Below are 21688 nucleotides of genomic sequence, written 5' to 3'. Positions count from 1 at the left end.
TTGGTCATGGTGTTTCATCACTGCAGTAGTAAGCCTAGTTAGCACACCTTCTTCTCTTCCTCATCAAGGGACAGCTCCTTCTTGTCCTTTGGAGTTATAGTCATCCCTTAGAAAGGTCATTGACTTTCCTAAGGAACCCCCCCTTGGTTTTAGACTATCTCTTTCATGTCATTCTTTCCACACATCATTCTTTGTACCTAGATATTTATGCATAGCGAAGCCTGTCATCCTGACTAGCCTGGAAGTAACAAGGAAGCAAAGACTCTGAGTTCCTATTTTATGAGGATGGAGCCCATGAGCTGGCAAAGTAATATATTGATGATTATCTACAACTGGGCTAACTTCAAGTGATAGCTCATAGAACTTACTGTGGATTTTGTTGTTGTTGATATATGAAGTAAGTAAAAAGTACTTCATATGATATTTGGAGAGTTAAGTCAGGCTTTTTAAATCAAAGGAAAAAAGATGCCTCATTGCAAAAAGTTGTGCGTTTTCTGATATATATATATATATATATATATATATATATATATATGTTACAGTTAAATACATTTTTGAATCAAACATGTGTCCTAATATAGTAGTTGTTTTCTCTTTAACATTATAAAATCTGGCAATAAGATCCCTTTGTTTTATGACTTTTAAAAAGAAAGGACACATATGAACACATACATATATATATGCAGGCTCCTTTAACAAATATATCTGTACATCATTTGGCATGCTTTTTGATACCTAGCACACATTCAGTTTGCTCAGTTTTTCTATCTATCCCTAGATTCTGCAATTCCTTCAGAAGATTCTTGTTTCTATATAATCTACCTTGTAGATTATATAGATCAGATAGCCTTATCTCATTGACTAGATTGATTTAAATATATGTTAAAAAGTAATATTTAATCACAGAATATTTTAATATATGGGAAAGGTATAAAATGGAGCTCAGCATTAAAAAATGTTAATGTATTTATAATGAAACAGTGCTTCAGTTTAAATCAGATAAAAGTTGGAAAGGCCATTGGTTAAATCATGAATATTGACTTAACTAATTTAGAACTGATGATTATCCATCAAGATAAAACGAACAGCAGCGTTAATAAGGCCAAATGCCCAGTTCTAATGGTAATTAACTGCCTCCCCGTGTGTCTATGTGTGTTTGTGAGTGTGTGTGTGTGGCTGTGTGTGTGTGTGTGTGTGTGTTAGTACTTAAGAAAACTTCACATTCTTATATGGAAATGCAAATGCCTGCCAATTAAATTTTATTTTCTGGGTGTTGACAATATTGTATTTCTTTCAACTGCTGCTCCATTGCATGAGAGAAGTCAGGTGCATCAGGACTATTTTAGCACAGAGCATTCCCTTCAGCATTCTGGCTTCCCATTGACTCTCCTCTTCCTTCCAGGAGAGCACACAGCTGCTATAAATGTCGTCAGTGCAGTTTCACAGCTGCGGACACTCAGTCACTATTGGAGCACTTCAACACGGTTCACTGCCAGGAACAGGAAGTCACTACTGCTAATGGCGAAGAGGATGGCCATGCCATACCTACCATCAAAGAAGAGCCCAAAATTGACCTCAAGGTCTACAGTCTGCTAAACCCAGACTCTAAAATGGGAGAGACAGTTCCCGAGAGCATCGTCAAAAGAGAGAAACTTGATGACAAGGAAGGGCTGAAAGATAAAATTTGGACTGAGAGTTCAACTGACGACCTTCGTGGTGTGGCTTGGAGAGGAGCGGACATCCTACGGGGTAGTCCATCCTACACTCAAGCAAGCCTAGGGCTCTTGACACCTGTGTCCAGCTCCCAAGAGCAGACAAAGACTCTGAGGGACAGCCCCAATGTTGAAGCTGCCCACCTGGCACGACCTATGTATGGCTTGGCAGTAGATACCAAGGGCTTCCTGCAAGGGGCTCCTGCTGGCAGCGAGAAGTCTCTCACCCAGCAGTATCCTGCTTCTGGAGAGAGCAAGACCAAGGATGAATCCCAGTCGCTGTTACGGGTAGGAAGGTTTCCTTATTTAAAATAATTTATATCGAGCATACATTTTGTATACTTAGCCTAATGTGTTGTGTAGTGAAATTAAATGATCTATATTGATGTAGTGATATTTTATATGCATGAAGGCCAAAGGAGCAGGAAGTAGTTCATAGGGGCTTGTGGCTAATACACATATTCAGTCCTAGGTAGGCAATTACCTATTTGTCTTTGCTCTCAGCTCTGATGAAGACTGGTTAATCATTCTTGGTGATTATGCAAAACAACAAAGCTGCCTTTGGAGGAGGGAGCTTTCTAATCCGATAGAGATACTCAGCTGTATTCAAATAATGATCTGACTGCTAAATTGTAAGGTTCTGTGATACAGTACATGTTTGATTTAGGAGGTTAGCAGAGTTTAAAACACTAAGAATGTAAACTCCTGGGCGAGATGTTAATCCGGAAAAAAGCAGCATTTCTTTACACACACACACACACACACACACACACACACACACAGAGCGAGAGAGAGAGAGAGAGAGAGAGAGAGAGAGAGAGAGAGAGAGAGAGAGCAGTGCCTGTAGTTCAGTTGTCATAAAGAATGAAAAAGATGAACAAAATCTAAAAGTAAATGGTGTAAATTCTGCCCAGAGAAGAGCTTCTTCTATTTCATACTCTCAGGGCCTTTTAGGGATGGAAGCAATGGTGCACTCAGGGAGGGAAAAAGACAATCTACACCGAATCTTCATTAGCGTGTTACTGAATGTAGATTCAATGCTCTCAAAAATTATTTCTTCTTTTGAAACTTCATGAGCTCCTACATGCTGTTTATATATTTTGCTCAAGGCAGAGAGTACCCTTCAGCATTTTACCTCAGTGCTGAGAAAGTTTAGTAATTTCTAAATGGTTTTGAAACTATGTCCTTGCACAGAAGGTAGGATCAGAAACTAGCTCACTTTACAAAAACACCTGGTTAGGAAATAGAGTTCAGACTGCCCAGGGCTTTGATCTGTAGGCCAGAGACTTTAGGTCAGGGAAGAAGCTCTTTGCTGTGAATTGGCTTAGCTTCTCTGTTCTCACTTCCTTCAGAGTCTCTGTAGCCTTTCTGTGTGTCTCAGGTGTCTGTGGAGTAGAGTTAAAGAACGTCCCTTGGAGGTGACACAGTTAATTATGAAAGTCATTACTTTTCCTGCCTGATGTTAAGCCATAGATTTAAGCCTTGAATATAGAAGAGGGTTTACCATGTACCGTCAAGAAACAAAGCCATTTTCCTGTCGTCTGGCAGGAGCAAATGTTCTCCAAGAAAGTGTGGAAAGTAAGCAAACAGTTCTATACCCTCAAGGAGCATGCTCATTTCAAGGCAATTCCATTGTAGAACTACAGGTAGATGCTGCACATGTATGATTGTAAATAGTCTATTTTAAGTACTCCATTACATATATATATGTAAATATATATTTTCAGAAGCCTTTTATGATTTTTGTTTGAGAGGGAGAATGGTATTATATGTGTTATTAGTGTCAGTTGACCCTTAGCAGTAGTGTACACTTGGGTGGTTTCCTTCAGATCACTAGAGCCTCCTCCTGTCTTCCTTTTCCACATAACTGACATTTCTGCTTGGCTATGAGTTGTTCTAAATCATCATCATCGTCATTATTATTATTATTATTATTGTTATTATTTAACTATTTCCAGTTTGTCAACTGTCCTGCCTCCTTCCAAGAATCTGGATGATAAGTAGCTGCTTAAGCAGCAGGCTGAAGACCCTACCAGTGTTGTGATCAGGCCAAAAAAGCTAAGACTTCTCAAAACAATTGGTTCTTTTCAGTTCCTTTACTTCCTTAATTCCCTGACTGCAAGTTTCTATTGCACCATTTCAACTGTCCTTTCACTTCCTCTGCATTAGCTGCTGACGGAGGAGATCCTCAGCACAGCTAAATCCTCAATGGATGGCTCAATCCCTCACCTTGTGATTTATGAATTTTAAAAGCTGCCCTTCTGCTTCATTTCAGAGCACAGGTGCACACACACACACACACACACACACACCTTTTACAAGACAGGGTCATTCTTCTTCGGCTTTAATATAATTTGAATCTTTAAGATTTATACTTTGTGTTATAATGGTTCACTTGGAGAATCTTCTATTCCTATTGATTATTTAGGATAGAAAGAATTGGCCAGTTTGGTTCATTGAGCAATATTTGGTTTGATTTCTTAACTGAATTTCCGATGTTTGATCTTTATTATCTTCATGAGCTTTGAAAGAAACCTAGTCATGTTAATAAGCAGAGATTTTGGTTGAGAAATTGAGGAGATTTCTATTCTTGGTGGTGGAATAGGGGAAGCTTTATTATCCTAGCAAATATACTGTCTGTTCATTCTAGAAGGCAGTGCTCCACAGAATACCATTACCATGCTTACTAAAGACAAAAATAATGCAGTTCTATTGAGTAGTTGTAAAACCCCAAACTAGTATCATGTTTATAAATGCACAGTAAAAGTATAGAGGTCATTGGATGTTCTACCTATGTAAAGGGCAGAGCACTAACTTTCGAGTGTAATGTGAACTGAGCTTCTCTCTGGCATGTGTGTTTACTTATAGTAACCATAGTAACTCACTTAGGCCATGGAAGTCGTTTTTCATTGGTTTGATCCGGTATAGCAGCATGCAGCATAGTAAGCTAGTAAATGCTTTTATGGAAATTGCTGTTGCCGAGAGAGGAAAAAAAAACTTGAAATCATTCTGGCAAGATATACAGACTGATAGAAAAAGTCAAACGCAGAAAGATTGTCCTAGATTTTAGGATGTAGAATGTGTTGGCTTAAAGTAGCTCATGACTGATAAGAGATGAAAACATTTTCACTGACTAGGCCAGATGCATTTAGGCTTCTTTCATCAGGCATGTGACTGTAGTGCTGCTTTCAGGACATTCATTCTCTGAGGACACATTTTACTTGAATTAATTAATGTATTTTTACTGGGTCGGCTGCTAACAGTTTGCTCCCTTCCTACAAGTCTAGAAGGAAGTGCTCCAGAAAAGCTTCCCATTCAGATTTCTTTCATCAGCACCAGGCCCTTTTTCCTGTTTCTTTGTGTATTTGCTTGTTTTTATTTTTTTTCCTATTGCTGTGTTTAGGTCTAGAGCAGTACTCCCCTTTGTTTGGGGGCTACCAGGCCATTTGCTTATGTATTTCTCATTTAGTGAATGTCCTTTTGTTTTTGCTTTGTTATGAATAGTAAAGACAGGTAAGAGCTCTAAATTGTTTATGCCACCTGTGTGGATTGCTGAGCTCAGATGGTGTCATAGGACACATTGCCTTAAGTTGTTTCTTGTAAACTGCTTTTTAAAAAGTCAGACTTTTTGTCGAAATCAGTATGACTATAAAGTCTTTGAGCATTTTGTGAGTTTGAAGGAATAGTAATGATTTTTTGTTAAGTAAATTTTGCTATATTTTTGATAAAATTTGTTACAACTGTCCACAGTTACATGTACAGTTTGCTCAAAACAAAACAAAACAAAACAAAAAAACCCAAACAAACAAAAAAAAACCCTTATTCCTGTAGTGGTGATCAAAGTCTAGTAAATACAAAACCAATGTTTTTACTTATATTTCACTTCGGACGGACTCATGAAAAACTTACAAATATTCAACATTACCTATGCCAAAGTGGGATAATTAATTAGTTACATGTTTTAAAATACTTTTCCCCTTCATATTTAAGTGGTGGGTTATGATCTTGATTGGCCTATGTACAACTTTGCATTCTTTTATCTGAGTACTGTATATCTGTATTTACCTTTAGGGAAACAAATAGCAAATATAATTGTATTGACCTTTTATTAATTTCTGTTTTATCGTTCTGGATTTTATTCATACACTAGAATTTTTTAAAGTTATTTTTGTGACATAGAAACCTTTCAACAGAGAAGCAAGCAAATAGAGAGAAAACAATTGGACCTTAAATATCACAACCATTTGGCCAATAACAAATCGAGTTTTCACTGAAGCAAATGCCCAAGCATAGGAAGTCAGAATGAATGAGTCTTTAAGAGGAAGTAGGGCAATTCACCAGCCAGGCTCCAGCCAATCATTTGTGGAGAGAGTGTCCTAGTTGCACACTTAGACACAAATTCTTCCTTAGGAATGAGCACTCTAGTTATTAGGAGCTTACTTCAGCTCACAAGGGGAAACTGAGCCACAGTGGCTTTGATTTTGGTTTATTGCTCCAATGTCCTTATCAAAGTGTTTGTTTTAACATCTACAGCCTGTACCTCTTTGGCGTTAGTGGAGACTTTGAGATGTGGCCTCTGGGAGTTGAGTTCCGTGGCAGGCCACTACCTGTTCAAGGGGAGCCTGCAGGAAATCCAAACATCTATCTCTGACCCAGGATCTGCTTACTGCCTTCTTTGCAGCAGTGCTGTGTGGCTTTAGTTAATTACTGTTTGTCAGCTCATTCGAGGTCCTCAGATTCAGAGTGCCTGATAAGCAAAAGTAGCCTGATTATTTGCTCATCTTGTAAATGTGATACCAAGGCAGTACAAAGCAGACTTTCTTTCTCTTTTTCTCTAGCAGTGTTAAATTTATAGCCTAAAGGCTGCTGATACTGGAGTCCTTTCAGATGCAAAAAATGTTCTTTAGGAGGCAGCCATGCAAACAAGCCCCCATGATGAATACCTTTACAACTGACACAAGACCTCAGGAACCTTTTTAAAGTAAAGATGATCTTGATCAAGTGAAAAGAGATATTTATTGTGGTGCTTCATATTTAGTGAAAACCAAACCAGAATCTAAGTCATCGTACAGGAAATATTGACTTAATGTCTATGTAAATAATCATTTCCTGCAGCATCTTTGAACCTTTTACACGTGTGTAGTCCAACACGAATGGGTGAGACCCCATCAGAAGCACATTGATATATTACCTGCCTACCGGAAAAATAAAACATAATCCTTACTATTTATTCTAGCCAAATATTGTATAATTCTTGCATAATTATCTGCCCGTACTTTGTGTCAATGCATTTTTGTGGGAGATAAAGGGCTGGCAACTGTTAGAAAAATTTATGATGTAAACTCAAATATAATTTGGTAGTTTCAAAAAAACAAAGCCTAGAAATTGAATTCAGTGTAAGTAATCGCGGGAATGGCCATTTTAATTGTATTTATTAAGTATAAATTTAGGTAGTTTTATTTCCTTTTCACTAGTCATTGATATTTTACAGCAAAATATAACTTTCTGATGGATATAAAGGAATGAAATTACACATAAACAAGGTTGAATTTATTAGTTTCACTATTGAAGATTCTAGTAACCTAATTTTATTTTGAGATTTAGCTCCAGTGGCTGAAATATGTTTTCTTTTAAAGTATTCTCTCACACCTAAAATACACCTCGTTGTAAACTAGATTGTTTGTAAAGTCTGGCATGAATTCCTAGGCAGGAAAAGCAGATTTATCGTCTTGCACGGTGTAGATCCGTAGTCAATATGAAGCGGTGTCGTTTACTTCAGTATCTGTTATTTCCTGTATGACTACCTTTTGCTTGGCTTCCCCTACGTTCCCTCCCCCTGCCCCCGAAGGTCTGAGGCAGTAGATACCAGAAATCCCAAAGAGAACCACTGCTGAGTTTGTTTAAGTATGGGAAGGGGAGAATATACAAGTGACCCACATTTTAGGCATACAGAGAGGCGCGCAGTGATTTGGAAGTGTGTCAGTCATCAGACATATCCTGACGTGAGTCCAGCTTATCTAGTCCGCCCCCGCCTCCCATCCCAGTAACTAATCTAAGGTGTAGATTTTACCTTAAAATACAATACTTAAATAGTATGTGATAATCTTGGATTTTGTTACTGTTTCCACCAAAACAGTCAACATTTTCCTCTTCAGAATTTTCTCGCTCCATACACGTTGTTTATGAGCTTTTAAGGATTGTTACGTGCTGAGCGGTGGTGGCGCAAACCTTTAATCCCAGCACTTGGGAGGCAGAGGCAGGCGGATTTCTGAGTTTGAGGCCAGCCTGGTCTACAGAGTGAGTTCCAGGACAGCCAGGGCTACACAGAGAAACCCTGTCTCGAAAAAACAATAAATAAATAAATAAATAAATAAATAAATAAATAAATAAATAAATAAATAAATATGGTTAAGGAATGGTGGTTATGTGATTGGTCTATCCGTTACTCAGGAAAGCTTGGCAAGCTGGAGTTCCTACACTGGAATGTGGTATTCGGATGAGGCAGGACCTAGTGAAGTTTGAACCACTGTCTTCTTTGCTTTGGGAGAAGCAAAGGCATTTGTAGATGCTGACTTCCAGCATAACTCTGTGGAAAAATCCCATAACACTTTTTCTGATAGTATATCCTTTCTGGGTTGTCAGTGCTTAGAAGTGAGAAAAAGATATCTTATTTCTGTTTTTATAATTATAGAACAAATAAACCAAATTGAATGTTTGATATTCTTATTCAAGTTAGAGTAGAAGATGCCTCTCAAATACAATTTGCCATGTAAGCTTGCCTCTTTAAAAGTAGCAGTTTTTTAGTTTTTTTTATTTAACTTAGGCGTATTAATTAAGAAAGGGTAAATATGGAAATCTACTTACTTGTAACATCAAGGTTAACCAGAGAATATTAAACAAACACATTTTTTGAAAGAAAATATACTTAATTTTCTTCCATTTAAAAAGTTACGGATACTGATTATTTCTTAAGACTTGATGGGTGTGGGGAAGCCAGTGAGCTGTTTTTACTCTGGCTTTTTGGTACTGTCAGTAATTTATGTAGAAAAATCATAAGATCCATGACAATATGTTGTAGTGAATTATATTCATCTGTAATGTTACATTTCATTTAAGTTTTTGCATTCAAGACTTATTTTTGACCATGCTTTAAAAAAAAAGGTCTTGGTAGATAAATGACCCATAAAATAAGCTCTTCTCAGAGAATTAACTTCATGAACTTAGCTTATAATCCAATATATCACGAGAGCAGCTCTGTAGCTGTCTAATTGGAATTCTCACCGAAGAAGACAAAACCTGCAGAGCTACTTCAGGAAAAAAAAAATCATGCCCAGGAAGGCATTAAAAATGAAGGAACTCTTAAAACATAGGCAGCTATTTATAATTAATGGCTAAGCAATTGAAACTTGAACATTTCAATTTCTATTACCTTCACTTAATTTATTAGGGCATTAATGCCATCATATTAATTAATCCAAAATTCTTCAAGTTCAAATTATTTCTGTTCCTTTTATTTAGACGAGGAAATGAAGGCAGTGATATTACTCAGTTTGCCAGAAATCATACTGCATGTCAAGGCAGAGGTGACACGCTGCCCTGGCTGTCAGATTAGAGACCCTGCATAGCCTCTCCTGCCTAGCTTTGATTGCTAATAAGTGCTTGGGGGACTACGCACACTTTCAGAGTGGATTTGCTCTTCTGCACACCCAGTATCTTATGTGTATATGAATAATATTGAAAAACAGAGTTCTGAAGTTTTGCAAGTGACACATGTCTATTACAAAGAAGAGAACTGCACAGAAAATGAAAACCTTGGGGGGCTCTCCAATGCACGGGTAATTTTCTGTTCATATTTTGGCATCGGATGTGTCTTCTAGGTACACGCACATATTTATTTTATTGAAACATAGGACTATGTACCTTATCCTTCCATAGTTGTCTTTTAAATTTAACAATATGATATGGAGGTTTTTACTTGCTCATAAGGGCATGTGACAATATTTAAGGCCTTATTATTACGGTTACATACATTATATGTGTATTTACTGATGAACATTTAGATTATTTCCAATTTCACTTATAAAGAAGACTTTAAAGCAAGGCCTCAAAATTCATATCAGTAACACTAGCATTCAAAATGTTGGGACAGATGAATTTCTATGGAGTTCAAGAACAGTTTGATAGACATAATAGGTTCCAGGCTAGCCTGGGCTACAAAATAGTGAGATTCTGTCTCAATAACTTAACTAACCAATCACATAAACAAAACAATTCTAAAAAAGAGCACATTCATAATTCCCCTGTTATCCATCGTTTTTTAATTTTTTGATATAGTTTTTATACAATTCATAATTTATATGAGAAAATATATCTAATAACTAATAATAATGTTTTGCTCATTGTTTTTAAAGTGATCCCTTTTCATACAGAAATTCTAGTCATAGTAAGCATGGAGAATAATATGCAGTGAATCCTTAGGGATTGGCTGCTGACTTAAAAATGGAGTATTAAGGATGATAAAAAGGATAGAGAGAACAATTAGTCTCAGATATCAACTTTTTATGGTCTATGTGAACATACATATATCTACTACATAAGTGTATTTTGTGATATATTACCTTGTATTGTTTCTTCAGTATAGTTTATAGTTTAGTTATTAGACATGTTTAGTTTCAATCTTAGTCATTCAGATGAAGACAGTCCCTGTAGATCAGCTCGTTTTTTTTTTGAGGGGGGAGGGATATACCTTCTCTTCTCTCTCTCTTTTTCATGTAATTTTTTGGGGGTCATATTTTGGCTAACTTCTCTCAATTTTGATGAATCGTGTTTATGCTTAGATACAGTTGGAATATATTTATGGACAACTGTGTGGTCTTTTACAGCATAAGAGAACAGAAGTCTAGTTTCGTTCGTTTAATGATACCTATCTTTATTGTCTTATATGAGGTATATACTTCTATTCCTCTAGAAATTATTTCCATTATGAGAGTATCGGAATACCAGACTCGAAGTTTATTGTATCTTAATGAAGTACTGGAAAAAGAAAAGCAGGAACATTTCTAAACTAACATTCCATTTGCATTTGTTATATGCTTGAAAATAGTACAGAGACTCAGACCATTCTTAATTACATGTTCGCAAAGATATGCTTCCTACCAATTGCATATGTTTGGGCAAGGTATGCTGAACCAGTCTTCTATTTTGGGACATAAAGATTTAAAGGTGCTTACATTTCTTAGAATAATCATTTGCCTTTCATAGAAAAAAAAGCCCTTTAAACAGAAAAATAGCCTTTTAATTTATTTGTAAACTTTTAATATGTCTTGCAAAGCACAGTACAATTAAAGGCAGTGTTGATGATACTTTAGAATACCCACAAGTAATTCTTGCCTAGTTCTGTTTTTTTTAATTTATAACAGCACATATTCTTAATAATAATAGAAATTCCATATATTTTGTTTGAACAATGTAGCTAGAATGAGTAAGATGTGGGTTGTATGGGTGATTTCTATGATATGCTAATGATCTCTCTTTAGTTCTCTGTCTCCACAGCTTTTACACTATGTGATGTGATTCCAGTTGGTTTGTTAAGAGTTTGCCTCAATGTCCCATAAAAGTTGAATATTTCTGAAAAGGTTTGAGATATCTTGGCCTTACATTAAATAGTCCTCTAAACCCCTGCATTTGGGGCTTGGAAGTATGCATGCCACATCATTGGAGTTTATTTACATGTGAATACTAATTAATGATTCTAATTCTCATTTCCTGCCTTTTTCTTATTCTTCCTGGTATTACAGTGGAAAATAGATTGTACTGTAGAAGAGTAGGTTTGTTTTATAAACATGATTTGTGACTAAGTAGTTATGCGACCCTGGAGGATTCAGCCAACCCTCATATACTTTCTTCCCCAGGCTTTGGAAAATTCTAGATAGAAGATATGCACTTTGTTAAGTTTCATCTAAATGGTAAATATTTAGGCCATGCCAATTTCCTGTTGAACCTTAACAATTCTGATGTATGAATTGATCAATGGGTGACATGGCTATGAGACACAAACCTTATACTTTTAGCTTAATGAATCTGAAGAGAGAAAAAATTTATCTGAAGTACAAATTGAAATATAGCTTTCATATAGTAGCTGAAAACTAGTAAGGCATAAACAACTGTCACACACAATCTAAAACATTAAAAAAGAATACATTGTGTAAGCTTAGCATACAAAACAAAGGAATGCTTCTTTATAAATAATCATGTTGCAAAAATGTCAGGTAATTAGAGGCTGCTCTATGTTTAGGGGGAAAGAATAATATACACAAAGTGAAATAAAGTGACCCTGGTGGCAAAATGACAGAAACAAAGTCTTTAGTTGCTGGTATTGAGCACCGATGCCTGTTTTGTTCTCTGTCAGATGTGCTGATCAGAATTTTGGATGAGGGAACTAATTTTAGTAGGTGGGGTACAAATTTCTTAGGAGTCCATGAATAGACTCTAATCCCAGCTGTTTCATTACAAATATAAAAATAAAATTGGCTGTGAATCATTCAAACTCTGTTTAATGGGTGTGAATAATTCAGTTTCATCCCACTGAAATCTTAAAACTATAAACCTATCTTAGTTCTTTATGTTCTTTCAGAGTTCATATCTCATTATTCAGAGATGACCTATTTGAAGTATGGGTGGTCATAGTGAAAGAGGCCATATTTCTAATTAGCCCCTGTGGTTTTCAGCATTGCTGGTAGCCTCCAGCTTGAGAGAGTGTAATGATAGAGATGAAAAAGTCTAGGGATAACTAAGAACAAAACAAAGGCAGATTAAATTAGTATTTCCCAACAATTTTTTTCTCCCAATTAAAAATATGTGTTCATTATAGATACCGGATAGCATAGACATGGAAGAAAGAAAGAACACAGATATTTAACCTATTCAACGTATCTTTCTGTGGGTACACACATGTATACACTCACAAAGGCATATGAATTACCAATGTGGATTTTTATGTTTATTATTAAAATACCATCTGATTATATTTTAGAAGAAAATACAAACCTTTTTGAAAATCAGCATATTATCCATCTCATCATATTTACAGTTTTCCTAGTAATTTTCTGTATTTGATTTAGAGAAAATGATGTATTCCTCGTAGTCAGATATTTCCAGCTTTTTTCGTTAGTTAGAATTTGTCCCACAGTGGTAGTTTAGGAGAAGAATCCATAACATTTTCTTTATACGTTATTATGGGGGAAAGTTCATAACTGTAAACATTTGGAAAAACGATACATTTATGTAGCACCAGCAAAGTCTCTTTCAGGTTCCTACTTCACAATTATAATTGAAGGCTAGCTAAGGGATAACTGAGAATGCCACCTCTTTTAGAGGACAGATGGGCTGAAGGAAGTTCCAATGAATTGATTCTCACTTAATTGTTGAGTACTTGCAAGCCTACTTTGTACAAAATATTCTAGAAACACTATCAACATAGACAAGTTGTAGAGGGCTTTTTACTTGTTTGTAGACTAAGACGAGAGATAATGTCCAGTAGACAGGTTCAGTAGATCAGCACATAACGCAGATGTCAGGTCTCCAAGAATAAATCTAATGTGGTTTAGAGGACTTTTACATTTTTTCTTAATTAAAATATAATTATAGAATTTTTCCCCTTTCCTATCCTCCCCGCAGTCTTTCCTATGTACCTATTTCTTTTTGCCTCATGAAGTCACTGCATCTTTTTCTTGATTTGTTAATGTTATATGTGCTTCTGCTTATGTTTGTGTGTGTGTGTGTGTTTGTATATATGTATCTGTTGTGGGCACACATGCACACTAAACTGTATAAATACAATTTGCACAGTCAATTTAGGGTGATTTGTATGTATATAACTATATGTTTTCAGGGCTACTTTTAATAATATCTACTTAATTCACTCATTAAGTGAAGAGTCTGTGGAGTTGGGTATTTTCCATTGGGTATTGAAAAGGCGTCTTTGGGAAAAGTGAAGAACAAAAGTATAATATAAACAAACGTAACATACTTAATTGCGTGAATAAATGTCAAAGAAAAATACACACAATCTTTTGTATAGTCAGTTAAGATGTCTACCATATGTACTTTGCCTATTGGATTGATGCACTGTATACAAGAACTGTCATAATTATTTTTGTAGATTATTGTTCTTATTTACTGATTATTTCTTTTAGGTTTGACCTATTCTATGTCTTATTTGATGTATTGTCACTGAGAAGAAAGACAAATGCTTGGCTCTGACATGTCACCTGTTGTTTAATGGCTAAAACTGTTGCATATCATAATACTGAATTACATTAAGTCATTTTAAAAGCATTCTACTTCCTTCTTTGTTTAAATTCCAGCAATCCCTAGGATATTCACAGGGTGCTTAATGGAAGTCTTGATTAAAATCTTCCAAGCTTTAAGGCTTTCAGTTCTTGTAAACAGGAGGGATCTGAGACACTGGGCTCATTATGTTTTTTTATTAGCCTATTTACCCATTTAATGTTAACAAAAGAAGTCAACTTTTTTTCTTTAGTTTTGTTGTAATAAATACAAATTAATGCCTTTAAAAAAGTCAAGCACACTCCATTGTGTGATGATCATAGAATTTATGGTATTCCTTTAAAAAAAATTCTCTGAAGACATATTCTAATTATTTTAAAATGAAATGAGCTGCCTTGGGTGTACCAATTTTCCATGATTTACAATAGGTCTTTTAAGTTTTATATCTAGACTGCTTTTAAGTGGCTCTTTCAAAATATGCAGGACTATGAACCCCACACACTGATGTATTCAACCTGGACTTGCTTCATAATATCTAGCCAAGCTATAAGTAGACAAAAAGTTTTGTACATATGTAATGGCTGATGTGGACTCAAGGTCTGTATTGGGATCAGCAGTGTAGATCCCATGACCGATTCAACCACAGTCTACCTTTTTAGGGCTGGATACTACCTCATGATATTTTGAGATGCACTCAAAATTTTTGGCTTTTCTAGTTTTAACTAACAACATGGAGGATTTAATTATGCAGTGGAGTAAATAGGGCTCCTTGAACTGTCTGGTCCTTACCAATTTCATTTAATACTGAGGTTCGTCTGGTTTTTTTGGACATTAAATGAAAGCCTTTCTAGGTAAATGTGTATGTATGTATATATGAGTGTGTGTATATGTATGTGAGTGTGTGTATATGTATGTGAGTGTGTGTGTGTGTGTTTCCCTCTGAAAACAAGTGGCTTATTTTATTTTGACGAATTTGAAATACATTGGAGCACAGTTATGAAAAGTGCAAGTAGTTAGTTTTACAGTACAGATATTTTTTTAATTTTCCTCCTGTCACATCTTGTGAGTACTTGAATGATCATGTGCTGTACCATGATCTTATTAGTGCTTCGTGCTAGTTCTATTGTCCTTATTCTTCCCTTAAGTTTATAATCAACCAATTTTTAATTGAATAAAATTGGAAAGTCCATATGCATCAAAATGTAGAAAGCCAGTTTTAAATTTTGTTTTCATGTATGTATACATGTGGGTGGATTAAGTCCCTTGTGCTTGTAAAGAAGGTAGAAGAACCTTCTGCACACTCTTTAGGTCCAGGATGAAACTCAAGTGAACAGCATCGAAAGTAAGTTCCTGTGTCCATTAAGGCACCACACTGGCCCACATTTTACTTACTGTGCAAGGCTGACCCATACTGCCTGTGGAATTTTTCTACTTGTTTATAATTGTAAATTGATTTATATTTCAATTTTCCTTAAGACTGAATGATTAACAAATTACTTATGTGGATTCTTTTCAACAACATAATATTTTAATATGTTACTAAAGAATAAGAAATAAAAAGACTATTGTAGTGATTCTGAGATCACATGAAACCACAGATGGATTTGGGTTTTAACAGAACACTTTTAAGTTGAAATTTTTTCCTTAGCTGGTGAAGCAGAACTCTTAGTGCTCACAGAGTTTTGACTTTAGAATGCAGAGAAGCAATGTTTAAGCTTTCAAAAGATACAATGAGTCCTACAAGATTTGTCCGTTTCAAAAATGATTCAAAATTTATTCTCTTCATACTGCATAACTTGTATTATATAAAGGAAGCTCGGGAGCCAGGGAGGTGTCTTTACTGGTGAACTGGACATAGCGCTAGGGGAGAGCCTGATGTGAGTCACTGTCACCTGTGTAAGCAGTCCATGGCCTTGCATTTCAAGAAGAGATGAGACAGTCCTTTGTGGGTCACTCTCTAGACACTGTTGCCAAATCGAAAGGTGAACCCAGTTCCAGTGAGAGTCTTTCTCAAGAAATAAGATAGTGATTGAGGAAGGCAGCAGATCATAACTCAGGTCTCTTTATATGCACACACATACATATAGATTACATCCCTATGGGAACGTGCATGTACACACACACACACACATTCGTACACACACACTTAATCTAGATTTCACTTTTGTTGAAATTAGTCAACCTGCCGCCTAGCTATATTATTAATTTACCCAAGATACGCTTATGTCTGTTGAACCTAAAACATAGAGAGAATCATGATTCTTCTGTTCCTTCCCTTCTAAGGAGAGCCTGTTACAGTGCTAGTCTCAATGTAAGTACAGATCTGCATGGGACTGTTTATCTTAATCATTATAGACCAATCAGAATCTAAGACTTATAGTAAAGAAAGTAAGACAAATCTAGAAAGATTTCTAAATCTTTCCTGAACTCTAGAACAGGTCCATACTGAAAAACCAGCCCCATTATCCTAATGCCTGTACCTAGATGATGAATAAATGTACTTGTTGTGTCTGCAGAACTGGGAAGCCTATCCGCTGTAGACTTCCACCCTGACAGAAATCCCGAAAACAGTGTGGAGAAAGGAGTTGGACATATGGACATAAAGTTGGCAAATTATTATGCTTTTTACCCCTCGTCTGTGCCGTGGCTGTATTTATAGCCTTTCTCTGGTATTATGTTCATTTGCTATCATTATTGGGATCTGTGTCAAGAGTCTAGATTTATGAAAAATTAACCAGTTCAAGCAAACCTTTTGCTAAGATTTATCTTACAGAGTTATTTTCATCTGGGTGGTTTACAGGGATGATAATTCCTTCCATCATTTAAACATGATGCTGTAAAAGTCATTTACAGGAAATGAAACTCCACGTTGTTACTTTCTCCACTCAAAGGCTAATCTGATTAGCTTTCAAACATTTGTTCTTCTTTTTATTCTGCACTTGAACTATGCCTACGGAAGGCATATGGATTTAAATGGTGTATTACCATCTGCTGATAAGGGAAAGTGAGATGCTAAATCAGACTGGCAGGCAAGTCTATTTCGGTAGACGCTATTTCAATCTGGAATGCTGTAGGAAGTCTTGGAGTATTTTAATCAGGATTATATTGATGTGTACTCCCACAATAAGTATAGTTGTTGATGTAGTTGAAGTTGTAAGATCCTTAGGTTCTTATGTCTACATAAAACTGTGGAACTATACTATAATTTTAATCCCATTAACTATAGTGTTTTTTTTTCCTAAAATCTTTCTGTGGTATTTTTTAACAGCAATGACACATTTTTTTTCCTCAGAAAGTAAAACATGAAACATAAAGCTTTTCATATAAATGAGCTAAAGTGAAAGAAAAAATTTGTTCTTTTCCCATGATGCTCTTTTGTTGAATATTTGAATGACCCACTGTATTTTTCAAATGCAACTGCTTTGTGGAGCTTAGAAAAAAGTAAAGGAGATTCACAGTTAGGGTTACTAAATGTTGGTCTGTAGCAACGAGAAGGTAGGTGAGCGGCTTCCAAAGCATCATTGCAATTGATACTTTGAGCAACAACATGAAGCTAGGTACTTGTAACTTAGTTATATTATGGGGCTAAGTTTATAGTCTCACAAGGGAGTACACCTGGTTGAAAAGTCTTCATTCAAAGACTCAAAACTCCATGCCCTTTCAATCTAGTTATTCTGTCCACTCTGAGTACTTGCTGCAATAGAAAAGAAGGCTGACAGGACTAGGATGACTCGTTTGCCTTTCCAAGGCAGCAACAGGAAGTTCAGGGACTCACACCAGCTTTGCAGATTGTTGCATAACTGTGGCTCCTCCACCCAGCTCAGGAAGTGTCACTTCTTGGTCATTGGTAGCAAGTGGTATGTTACTTGACAATGCTACTTGTTCCAGGCCTTTGGAAGATTTTATTTCATTTGGAAGTTTTAAGTCCCTTTCTCAGATTTATTCCAAATTTGAGTTTCTGCATTTGCCTTTAATAAGTTTTAGATGCATAGGAAGGCTTGGGACAGAGGATTCTTCATTCTTATCTTGGTCACTTGGCAATCTTTCATCATACATAGTGTTGTCAAAATGTCTTATTCCCAGACCCTTCTTGGCCTATTTCCTAGAAGAGGAATTTCTGTGGTAAAATGTATGTACTTGTACATGTGGGCACGAAATTCCAGGTTGCTCTCCCATATCAAATGTCAGCCACTGATTAGCAAAGGCAAGGTGTCCATTTAGAATTTTGTTCTTTTGCTGTAGCTAAGCAAGAAAGATAGAGACAGGAAGTTAACATGTGGAAAAAAATATGTCTGTAACTAGAAACTGTTATGCTGAGTATCACTGTCCAATTGATGTATTAGTCCCTTGATAGCAGTTATTAGAACCACTAATTTTCAACATGTGGTGAATCTTTTTGTCCATCCATCTCTGAATTTGGAGTAAGCACATCTTGGCTGTCAGTGATACATGCAATTTGGTAGTGACAACCAGCCTTTTCTTTCAGTGGAGTTTAACTGCTAAAACCATTAAAGGTATTAAGAAAAAAATATACATTCTTTCAGATGAGTTAAGGTATCTTAGGTGATGTAGGATAATGCTGATCCATAAATGAGACAGGGATATCAGCTGTAAAGGAGTGAATCACCCTAGAAGTGAAGCAAGGCTGTCAGAGCATCTTGAGTCAATTTTTTCAGCATTTGTCTTATTTTCATTCACAAAACTATTTTGATGAAGGTATAGGAACCGATTCAACTTTGATTACTTAAATTTTGGAGAAAGATATTTATGACAAAACATTTGAGAAAAGCAGAGCTATATGGTTGTTCCAGGTTTATTGACCCTCTCATGGGTATCATGCATCTTTACAGAATGTGAGAAGACGCACGCACCCATGTGGTGCTGCTCACTGCAGAGATATTGTCTGTATACTGTAGTGATGACGTTCTGGTTTTTTCTATTTCCCTGATTTCTATGTCATCCCCTACATTTCTTCTGGCCTTAAAAATGTCATCTGCCCTCTCAAAAAAGAGGAAAAAAATTAACACAACAGACACCTCAATCACACGCATATCAGGGCTACTAGCCACGCCCCTTTGTTAAGTGCCATGTAGCTTGGGTTTCTTCCAGGGTCTGTGGCTAGTCAGATTGGTGACTTGATGATGTTACCAAACCATCTGTCTGAATTGGTTGTAAAGGATCCTCAGTTTGATGGAAGTTTGCCCTTTATCTTCTGCACCCTTAAGTAAGTGGGCACCACTGGCCAGAATCTTGTGTTCTTCACAACAGCACTCTTTGCCCCAAGTTAACTACATATATACACATGCTAACCATAAATGATGCTTCGGATAAACACATATGTCCACAGTTCAGTTATTCCTTGCTTTAAAACATTTTAAAAGTAAATGCACATGACTATGTAGGTAACATAACTCATATGGGGATACAGAGATTCTTACCGTTATGTTTTTAAGAAAATGATTAGGAATTCTTACAGTTCAGTGAGATAAGACATATTGCTTTTAAGGAAAACCAGAATTGTGATGCATCAAGTTTCTTATTTCTTGATGCTGTTATTTTAAGTGTACCTAATATTTATTTTAGTTATCATTGCCAAACTATTCAGTTGCTAGAATGATTAATAAAGTTTCTTTTAGAGTTATATGACTCTTTTTCATAGGATTGCTGCCTCAAACAGGGCACAGGGTACTTTGAAAAGACAAACTTCTACATTTTCACCAAATTGCAGACACTGAGTTAGTCTGGTAGATTAAACAGTTACTATGTAGTGCTTCAGAGAACATGCTAATATATGTGTGGAAATACAGGCTCATCAAATGGAAAAAACAAAAACAAAACAGAAAACTCCTGTCTTTAGTAATTTAAAAAAAAAAGGTCATTTTTTCCCTAAAGCAACCAAATAAGAGACACATACTACTGCATTTGTGACTGTTGTCTCTGCAGGAGGAGGCACTTTTTGTGCTAATTTCTTTAGTTTTAGAAGCTATGTATGCTGTCGGCCTTTACCAACAGAATATGGAGTTGAAATTTTGCAAATAATTTTGAATTTCCTTGACAGCTATCTTGCCAAGTGCTGGTGTTAGGAAACACAGACTTGTGAGAGCTGTTTGAACTTATGAAGCAAAAGTGCCTGTCACCTGAGGCTGTAGATACACGCCCAGCAAACAGGCCACATTGGTCTGTGTTGGTTAGCCCCCTTCCCTTTGTCAGCAGAAGTCCCTGTTTCACACCCAAGGGTCAGAAGTCTGCATAAAGATTCAACATCATAGCTTCACGTTCAACTGCGCTCAGATGAAGCTGCTTTTAAATTATACAGACAAATTAGGGGCACCTGTGTGCCCTATGATCCCCTGTCCCCAGGGCAAATGGCTTGTAAAAATAACTAGTCTTCATATACTTAAGTCTTTTTTATAAGCTTGCATGTTTACCATAGACTCTGGTTAATATAGAAAATTAAGATATATTTGATATTCTTTGGTCTTCTCTTCAACAACAAGAGTATTTGCCATTAATTAAAAGCCAATAAAAGCAAACCATTGGAATTTTTTTTTTTTTAACCAGTGGGTCCTATGTTGATCACAGAAGTATCTTTCCTCAAAAGAAGGACAAATGCAGGTGACCTGTGAATCTTTATAAAGTGCTGTCAGTAGGCATATTTCCTGCAATCAAGTCTGTTGCAGGAATGGATCACAAATTTGGGGTTCTAATACTGTTAGAGGATTGGTTATATTCAGCATTTTGGCATCAAGAGCTGGAATGAATTAATTGATTGTCCATACAGGATGTGTAATGGGCGCCATCAGCTGTTTCAACATACACCAATTACTATCAGGCTTTCCAAAGCCATCTGTCACCATATTGTCCACTTACGTGAAATAAAACTGTCACTTGTCTCTACATAAAGCAACACAGCCATCACTGATTGTTGTCCTTGCTATTGTTTCTCCTACCAGTCATTTAGTAAACATACATATATACATGTATAAAATCAATTCTACCAAACAGATTTGAAAATGTCCACATCGGAAGATAGTAAATTACTAGATAGATAGATTGGTTGATAGTTAGAGATACTTAATGTAGGATTAAAAATACTTTGTGAATCCAACAGCCTATATGTATGCATATGCATACATTTGTACATGCATATGGAACTCAGGGATTAAACCCAGGTACTGTTCCTTAGTTACTTTTCGTTACTTTTCATCTTGTTTATTTTATTTTGGTTTGGGTTTTCTGTGTTTTGCTTTGTCTTCTGACACAGATCTCTAGCATAGAGGAAACAGAATAGAGTATTCTAACTGTCTGGACATACACAGGACTCCCTGTCTCTGCCTCCCTAGCGCTGGGAGTACAAGTGTGCTCCCATGCTTACTTGTTGAGTGGGTTCTGTGAATTGAAATTATGTTCTACTTGTGTGGCAAACCCTTTCCCCTAATGGCCCATCATCCACATCCCTTTTTTGTTTCTAGCATGTGAAGTTGAGTTTTCCTATTCAATCCCTTTGTTTTGCTTCTAGCCTTCACTGCGTAATGTGTAATTCGGCATAAATTACTGGACACGGAAACTTTCCTTGGCATTCGCTGGGTCAGTTCTTAAATGGTGTTTACCACCAACTTCTCCTGAGACTGAGGTGTGCTGATACATCTGCTTCTTTGGAAGATTTAGAAGGCAGAAGCAGGAAGTAA

At 36.3% G+C, this 21688-nt stretch overlaps 1 protein-coding gene across 3 annotated transcripts in view; it reads left to right on the top strand.

Annotated features, from left to right (window-relative positions):
• The window catches only part of Trps1 (transcriptional repressor GATA binding 1), a 229951-nt gene that overhangs the window by 66188 nt on the left and 142075 nt on the right, over positions 1-21688 (top strand). For all 3 annotated transcript variants that reach the window (XM_028766562.1, XM_028766571.1, XM_028766554.1), the window contains one exon: positions 1403-2000. In XM_028766562.1, the coding sequence (XP_028622395.1) occupies positions 1403-2000 (598 nt within the window). The remainder of the gene's footprint in view (positions 1-1402; positions 2001-21688) is intronic.

The sequence above is a fragment of the Grammomys surdaster genome, unplaced genomic scaffold (assembly GCF_004785775.1).
Source record: "Grammomys surdaster isolate TR1022 unplaced genomic scaffold, NIH_TR_1.0 63, whole genome shotgun sequence".
In the NCBI taxonomy this organism is placed as follows: Eukaryota; Metazoa; Chordata; class Mammalia; order Rodentia; family Muridae; genus Grammomys; species Grammomys surdaster.
This window is presented reverse-complemented; position numbering and strand designations above follow the sequence as displayed.